The sequence below is a fragment of the Oncorhynchus masou genome, chromosome 21, assembly GCF_036934945.1.
Source record: "Oncorhynchus masou masou isolate Uvic2021 chromosome 21, UVic_Omas_1.1, whole genome shotgun sequence".
Classification (NCBI taxonomy): Eukaryota; Metazoa; Chordata; class Actinopteri; order Salmoniformes; family Salmonidae; genus Oncorhynchus; species Oncorhynchus masou.
Window position 1 is genome coordinate 32,571,493 of NC_088232.1, and position 9,179 is coordinate 32,580,671.

General features: G+C 40.1%; 1 protein-coding gene across 1 annotated transcript in view; it reads left to right on the forward strand.

Moving 5' to 3' along the window:
• Positions 1-4,920, forward strand: part of ubr1 (ubiquitin protein ligase E3 component n-recognin 1) — a 36,943-nt gene extending 32,023 nt beyond the window's left edge. Inside the window, exons 40-45 of the mRNA XM_064928187.1 lie at positions 4-112; positions 246-302; positions 403-480; positions 596-766; positions 1,024-1,125; positions 1,261-4,920. Coding sequence (XP_064784259.1) covers positions 4-112; positions 246-302; positions 403-480; positions 596-766; positions 1,024-1,125; positions 1,261-1,402 — 659 coding nt within the window. The 3' untranslated portion in view covers positions 1,403-4,920. The remainder of the gene's footprint in view (positions 1-3; positions 113-245; positions 303-402; positions 481-595; positions 767-1,023; positions 1,126-1,260) is intronic.
• The last annotated feature ends 4,259 nt before the right edge of the window (positions 4,921-9,179 follow it).

Here is a 9,179-nt window from a genome sequence, read left to right on the forward strand (position 1 = left end):
CAGTTACATCTCAAGGCCAGATGGAGGCACTGTGCAGTTATCTGTCATTGCCCTGCGATGTGTTCCAGCTCTTCCAGGAGCACCGTGGGACTGTCTTTCCCTTATTACAGAGGTAATATCAATAACATGTTAGTCACAGCCAAAATACATTGAAATTAATACTGATGTTCTTATTATCAGATTTGTGATGTTACTAAGGTAATTGTTTGATGTACTTAAGTTATATTTTTCACTGATGGCCTCAGATGGTGTGGGCACCCAGCTGTAACCAAAGCCCTAAAAGGGGAAATGCAGACAATCAGGTAAGCTCAAATTCACTTTGCAACAGAATTAAATATTTCAGATTTTATTTTCCTTTCTTCCCTATGAATAACTGAATCTTTGATACAATTATTATTGCAGTTATCCCAGGAAAAGGAATCGGTTAATTGAGCTTCCTGAGGATTACAGTGCGCTCCTCAATCAAGCCAGTCACTTTCAGTAAGTAGCCACCACTGTCTGTCTTGGATTATCATATACGCTGGTTAAGTGATTGGTGAGCTGTTGCGTTCCAGTGGAGACTGAGTCCTCTTTCTCTCTCTACCCTCCTGTCCAGGTGTCCTAACTCCACAGACGATGAGAGGAAGCACCCCACCCTGTGCCTCTTCTGTGGGACCATCTTGTGCTCCCAGAGCACCTGCTGTCATAGCCAGCTTGACGGGGAGGAGGTGGGCGCCTGCACTGCACACGCTGCCACCTGTGGGGCTGGAGTGGGCATGTTCCTCAGGTGGGTCGGGGACAAGGGCTCCTGTAGGGACAGGGTGGGCATGTTCCTCAGGTGGGTCGGGGACAAGGGCTCCTGTAGGGACAGGGTGGGCATGTTCCTCAGGTGGGTCGGGGACAAGGGCTCCTGTAGGGACAGGGTGGGCGTGTTCCCCAGGTGGGTCGGGGACAAGGGCTCCTTTAGGGACAGGGTGGGCATGTGGTTTAAACATGTTCTATAAAGCTTCTACTGATTGCTTTGCCCCCCAACCCATTGATCAGGATAAGAGAGTGTGAGATGGTCCTGATGGCCAGTAAGACACGAGGAAGCACCTACCCAGCCCCTTATCTTGATGACTACGGAGAGACTGACCCACAGCTAGGGTAAGCTGGCCACATCTCCTCGCTTAGCTTTTGAAACATTCCTTACATCTATCTCTGATGTTGTTCTGTAGAAAAATGTTATATTTGTAAAGCAAACCTGTCTCACTGACGGACTGTATGTGGATGTGAGATTAGGAGGGGGAACCCCCTGCACCTGTGCCCGGAGAGGTACCGGAAGCTCCACCAGCTGTGGCAGCAGCACTGTATCCTGGAGGAGATCGCCCGTAGCCTGGAGGTGGTCAACGTCATGTTTGCTTTCGAATGGCAGATGCTGTGAGCCCAAGACCAGGTTATGTGTGCTACTGGGTAGGGCCAAGTTCTGGAGGCCACACCCAGGGGGCACAGCCCACACACACACACACATATATATACTTATACACACACACACACACACACACACACGCCCATCTACATATGTCCTGGCCGGGAGCGGTGCGCCCCTGTGCAGCCATTCCTCCCCAGGATCCGAAAGGGAGTGCAGATAGGACAGAGAGCGATGAGGAGGTGGTTGGGAACTGAAGTCGCCTTGTTTGAATTTGTCTGCTGTGAGAGGGCTATGAGTAATGATAGGAATAACGTTCCCCTTCTCCATAGAAAAGCTCATTAAAGGAAAATACTTCTATCAAACACCCCAGTATCTTTATGCCGTCAGCTTGTGTATATAAAATCTCTCCCAAGTGATGCTGTGAATTTTCTGCCATCTCCTTTTGTTTTAAGACTTTATAGAGATGATAAAACAATGGCTTTAGTGAGTCTTGCAGTGTGGGAGTTGTTTACTCTTTTGCAAATGTCTTTGGGATCATGCTTCCTGTTTCTATATTTTTTGCTTTCTGTCACAGTAGACTGTTTGCATGGCACCTAGCCCATGTTACTGATCATCACCCTTTTTAAATGATATAAATAGATGTCTTTCCACAAATAGAGTACATTTTGGGTAGTGTAACTTATATATACTAATTTCACCTCATTTTAACATTGACATAAAGAACATGTTCAACTTAATAAAAAACATGTTTTCCATCTCAAGGAGTTAAATGTAAAAAAGGACTACAAAGGGCCAGTAAAGTGGCATTAAAGGAACATGGTTAAGGTTTTCATCTTAAATCAGTCATGCATCTCCCTGTTACAGGGGGAATGAAAGCTTCTTGTGTGCAAAATGTAGGGGCAATTGAATGCAAGCTTCAGACATAAAAAATACAAAATAAATGTTAAAGCATTTCAAGCCTTTCAAGCCTATCTTATCTACGGGTAACAGGGTTGACGTGGTATGCTTGACAGACGCCACCACAAAACACCAGAAAATTGCCAAAAATAGTAGATCCAGCTCACCTGTTTTTTACACTATGATTTCTCTATTAGATGTTCAATGTTTCTTTTGAAAAAATATATTAAAAAGGAATTGATTCACCATATTAAAACGAGAGTTCCGTTTACTCACCAGAATTGATTTAATCACTTATCACATAAATAATTATTTATCTTCAGAATTGACTTTGTCAAAACAACAAAATAACTAGAGCTTTACAATGATGGTGAGAACTTGGAGACGTTATGGGGTTAAGTGGGTTAAAACCTTCCTAGAAGTCTGAACATGATGAGGGACATGTCAAAATGGTGACTTTCGCAAGTCTATATTCATATAAAAAATCTGATTTCTTGAATTTTCCATGTGGTCAATATTAAATGGCACATCATTTTAATGTAATGGTCTTCTAAAATTCAGTATTGGTGCACATTTTCTGTTTAAATATTAAAGGGATGCAAAAGGTACTCTATTCGTGGAATGACCCAGGTAATGTACAGTGCCTTCAGAAAGTATTCATGCCCCTTGACTTATTACACATTTGGTTGTTACAGCCTGAATTCAAAAGGGATTAAGTAGTTTTTTTTCTCGCCCATATACACACAATACTTCATATTGACAAAGTAAAAAAAAAAAATGTATTTATTTAGCAATTGTTTTTGTAAATGAAATACAGAAATATATAATTTACATAAGTATTCACACCCCTGAGTCCATACATGTTAGAATCACCTTTGGCAGCAATTACAGCTGTGAGTCTCTCTGGATAAGTCTCTAAGACCTTTGCACACCTGGATTGTACAATATTTGCACATTGTTTTTCATTCTTCAAGCTCTGTCAAGTTGTTTGTTCATCATTACTAGACAGCCATTTTCAAGTCTTGCCATAGATTTTCAAGCAGAATACTGTAATTAAGCTACTCAGGAACATTCAGTGTCGTCTTGGTAAGCAACTCCAGTGTATATTTGGCCTTGTTTTAGGTTATTGTCAAATTCCTCTCCTAGTGTCTGGTGAAAAGGGGACTGAACCAGATTTTCCTCTAGGTTTTCAAATATGTTTGCAGTATTAATTGAGTGCCTTGTTGCAAACAGGATGCATGTTTTTGAATATTTTTATTCTGTACATGCTTCCTTATCACTCTGTCAATTAGGTTAGTATTGTGGAGTAATTACTATTGTTGATCCTTTCTTAGTTTTCTCCTATCACAACTATTAAACTCTTAACTGTTTGAAGGTCACAATTGGCCTCTCCGGCAACTGAGTTAGGAAGGACACCTGTATCTTTGTAGTGACTGGGTGTATTGATACACCATCCAAAGTGTAATTAATAACTTCACTATGCTCAGTGATATTTAATGTCTGCTTTAAAAAAACATATTTTTTTTACCCATCTGACAATAGGTGCCCTTCTTTGCGAGGCATTGGAAAACCTCCCTGGTCATTCTGGTTGAATTTGTGTTTGAAATTCACTCTTCGACTGAGGGACTTTACAGATAATTGTATGCGTGGGGTACAGAGATGAGGTAGTCATAAAACAATCACACTAAACAGTGCACACAGTGAGACCATGCAACTTCTATGTCTTGTTAAGTACATTTTTACTCCTGAACTTATTTAGGCTTGCCATAACTAAGGCGTTGAATACTTATTGCTCAAGACATTTCAGCTTTTCATTTTTTAATAAACAGTTCTAAAACCATAGTTCCACTTTGACGTTATTGGGTATTGTTTGTAGGCCAGTGACCCAAAAAAATCTAAATTTAGTCCTTTTTAAGTTCGGGCTGTAACACAACATTTTGAAAAAGTCAAGGGGTGTGAATACTTTCTGAAGGCACTGCAAATATACAAGCAATTTCTATACTGGTCAAATGCAAAAGTATATGAAGAGATAATTAACTATTTTATTGTACAAACATTGCTTATTGTAATCTGAACGAATTAGGTAGCAATTAAATGTTAATCTCAAAGCACTTTGAAATAAAGTTACTAAAGTGTTCAATATATGTACATGTAAAAGAGTCGGGTCTTCACTGAAATTCCATATTTTGCCAACCTGATATACTTATTAGATGCTTCTTTTGTTGTAACTCCTTTAAATAATTGTGTATGGGAACATTGTCAACTGCTCTTGAAATTATTATTTGTGCTGTGAAAATGACATTCAAATAGATCATATTGTAGCTAATGGGGACAAAAAGGTTCATACCAGCAACGCAAAATATATTCTGTACACATGACTAATCTAACAAATAAATAAGAGCACATCACAACTACATTTAGTGTATTTAAGACAACAATTATGTACTTTTTATGGGAGAGTAGCTACGTGGAAAAAGAATAATCGCTATAAAAATACACTTGATATTACATCAAACTTTTCAGGAAAATGAAGTTTTGTGCATATACTGTATGGTTTTGTTTTTCCTCAGTTGCGTTGCTTGACAGTGCTGTATGATAACCAGGCTGTCTGAATAAAGACATGATCTAGACGAGTTCTTGTGCCCTCTGTCTGACTGGGAATATCAACACAAATGTCTTGTTTGTTTGTTCATTTTGCACTTACTCTTCAGTGTCTGAAAAGAGAGTAAATAAAAAAAACAAAAAAATGTAATGAAAGAGAAGATACTGTATGACTTAAGTATTTCTCATCACCCTCATTGCATCATATGGGGGCAGCAGGGTAGCCTAGTGGTTAGAGTGTTGGACTAGTAACCGAAAGGTTGCAAGTTCAAATCCCCGAGCTGACAAGGTACAAATCTGTCGTTCTGCCCCTGAACAGGCAGTTAACCCACTGTTCCTAGGCCGTCATTGAAAATAAGAATTTGTTCATAACTGACTTGCCTAGTTAAATAAAGGTAAAATAAAATTTAAAAAAATGTCAGTACAGTGACTTGCAAATCCCATGTCCTTATTATACAGTAACCCTTAGCACCATGTTTCCTACAATAATGACCAGACACACTACTAGTTAGCTTTAATAACTACTGCTTCCTGGCAGCACATGAGGCTGTTGTAAGGATTCATCTTGCAGGAATGATACTGTTGATTGTTGCTTAGCAGCACCTGTACATCATATTTGCTAATATTTCCCTGTTAAATTCCACGGCGAATCCAGGCTCACAGAGAACCTACACAGTTTTGTTTATAGTCTGAAATAAGATAGTGTTGATTGGTAGTATCTGTAGTCCTCAGTAGTCTCTCCCCCCTAAGTAGTCTCTCCCTCCTTTTGTATGGTGTGTGTGGCCATAATAGGATGTGTCATCAGATTGATTGGAGGTGAGATCCTGTTCTGACATTAGATTAGGGGTAATTTGAGGCAGTGGGGGTCCTTGGGACAATTCTGCTATTGCTTAAAAATCTCAATCTTGTTTGTCACACACTTGGCTATATGCATACAGACTTGCTGCAGAGGATTAGGATGGCAGGTAGCCTAGTGGTTAAGAGCGCTGGGCCAGTAACCGAAAGGTTGCTTTTTCGATGAGCCGACTAGGTGAAAAATGTGTGTGCCCAAGAGCAAGGCACTTAACCCTAATTGCTCCTGTAAATCGTCTACAGTACAACAATGGCACTAGTGGTATTTATTTTAAGTGCCAACACTTGTCTGTGCTTGGTCTTCACTTTTGTCCTACAGAATTTCTTACTAATCGTAAACAATATTGTACTGAACAAACCCAACAAGAGCAACTATCAGCAAAACCTTGGTAACTGCCTAAGTTCCAAAATGATTGTGTTTACAAGCTTCTAACTCTTTCCGTTAGGCTCTTCATCTGTATGCGTTGTCTATCCCACAACCCCCTCTAACTCACATGCATCCTTCCACTATATGTAAGATTTCTTGAAGTAAGACATACTCAGTCGCATTGTTCTATAGCTTTAGCAAAACTAGAGAGCATATTTATAAAAGCCTAAATAATTTTGTTGAGACAGCACACACTTAATTGCCATTTCTGTGGGAAAGCTTGTCCCATTGCTGTGGGAAAAGGTCTGCCCATTTTGACCTGGACCAATGCCATTCCATTCGGCTAATCTTGATTAACTCAGAACAAAAGTCTTGTGCAACTGGTCAGTTGCTCGATTAAGTTCTGGGTACATACATGTATAGCCGCTGGAAGAAGAGGTAATTAATATAATATGAAAAAAAAATTCTCGCAAAAGTAGTCCACTGGGCCTGTATTAGTGGACCGATATTGCTCAACATGTTGTTTTTTTTTAGCTCCACCTACTTGTAGAGAAATGCCAATGCCATCCTCCTCTCTTTCATGTTTCCAAAACGGTCTATGACTCATTCATACAGTAGCCTACACACTTTTAGTTTTTTTTGTCCTAGGCTACCTGGCTAAAATGCTTGCTCGCTAGACTAACTAACTTTCATGGGCAACAATGAGGCAGCTAGTTAACATTAGCCTACTACATCTAGCTACATATTGAACTAACATCCTCGCAGGCAAGGGGCACTATGTATGCATTTATGGTTGGATCAGAATCGCCATTATAATAATTGGCCAGTACGGAAATTAAGTAAAATCACTAGTCCAAATCCCTATCTCCATCCATGGCTAATTTAGGAAAGGGACAATTTTAGCTAGCTAGCTAGCCCTCGGAGGACAACACACAATGAGATTAAACAATTCAATTTTTTTCTGTCAATGATATTTGGCTTTTGATGTGATGTGATTGGTGTGAAGCCAAATCCAAACTGGCTTCCCTTGACACTTGGTGCACCACGACCATTCACAGTTGAGCTCACTCAGTTTAGCTCAACGCTGATTGGCTATTTTATTTTTAAAAATATAAAGGGAGGCCAAATGCTCGCTGGGTTCCCTTGCATTCGATGCTATGGGCGGCAACAATATCATACTCTTTTTGACCAGACGGCATCAGATATATGGGCTACACATATAGAGACAGATGGGTGCTGTTTTGCCCGCTCGGATGCTTTCTCCGGTGAGAAACATTTAGCCTCTTGCGAATTGAAGGGAAATTATGAAACACAGCGAGACGAAATATCAATTATTTTATGTTTTCTGGGAGGTTTTAATGGTACAATTTTGGGGGAGGCCTGGCTTCCCTTGGCATCCATAAATACATGTCACTGTTAAGGGTTGAGTGAAGTTAAATGCGATATAAGCACAGTTTGGTTTTCACGCTTAAGTTGATTTGTTGATATGTAAACAGGTAACAAGGCATTACATCATGGTATAGAATCAATGAAACATGGATTTTGTTTGTATGTTATTGCTAAACAATCTCTGCTGTACATTTCCATGTTATCAATTATGGTATTGTCTTCTGTACCAATCTGCTATTGGATGTCTCCTTTTGCAAACACATTTGCAGACTGTCATATCACCAAATCCCTCTTGTAATGATAATCCTCCCTCTTATGAACAATGCTTGGTTTGCAAAATAATGTTAGCCAGTCATATGCCGCCACAATGTTTCTTTCAGGCAAACATTATGTCGCTTTTATTGCTTGAGGCACTTCCTGTCCTTTGGACAAACTGACTTGATGTGTATTGCCTGGTTGTTCACCTTGTTAGGACCCTGTGGAGTGGACTCTTCAAGGTAAGTGTTGGAGCAAGGGTCAACTGGCCACAGGTATCTGCTTTGAGGGCGCGTTGCCTGGTCCATAGTGGGCTGTGGAGGGGACATCGATGTTGGGGTCACCATTGTTGGCTGTGTCAATCTGTTTGCACTTTTCCAGGCTCTTTATGATATTGAAGTTGGAACGGACTGTCTCCAGAAAGCTGTTTTCCAGGAGCCAGCCGTCTGACTCGTGGGCATGGATCTCACCAATCTCAGCACGTTCTCTAGGGATGTCTGGAGGTAACGCACCCCCGCCAGCACCGACAGTTACAACAGGAAACAAACATTACTGAGGTAATCCTTAGACCATGTAAGATACTGTACATATAACATTTGTTTATCATTTATAGTAGACCAGAGTAAAATATGTGGTTCCCAAAAGTAGTTGTAGGTTTGGGATGTGTATTTTGGGACAGTCCCATGTAAACCAGTAGACAGCATGGGGTGTGCCACACACACACACAACTGAGCATGAATAACCCAGAGCCAATATCACAACAGAGATATAGTGTGGGATTAGGGAGCATACAAAGTGAATAAACAATTCTACTAATCAAGCTGAGGAGAAATGGCATGGGAGATGGACCAGAAGCCCAGATAACTTCCCTGCTAAGAGAAGGTGTCATAAGCAGAATACTGCAATGTTGAGTAAGTTCTTTATAATTACTGGTTTGCTGTGTCTAAATAAACCCATATGTCAAAAACTGGTTGAATCAACGTTGTTTCCATGTCATTTCAACCCCAAAATTCAATGTGGTTGGATTTGCAAAAACCCATCAAGGTAAGGGAATTTTGTCTTTTTTTTTTCAACCCAAATTTTAACCTACATCCAATGACAGGGTGACATTTTTGGTTGATTTCACGTTGAATTCACTTGACAACTCAACCAAATGTAAATCAAAACTAGATATTGAGTGTTAGTTACTATTTTATTTTGTGTTATCACCTTTTAAATTCTGCATCTTTTGTACAAACCTTGGAAAGGTTTCCCTGTAAAGTCTACTACACCAGTTGTGTTTTCTGCACATGTGATAATTTGATTAGATTTTGACTATGAGTCTCTTGCAGGTACCATATACTTCTATGGAAACCACATCACCGTTTATAAGGATACTGCTATGCTCACGTCAAACAGCCAGATGGTGAGGCCGCTGGACTGCATGAT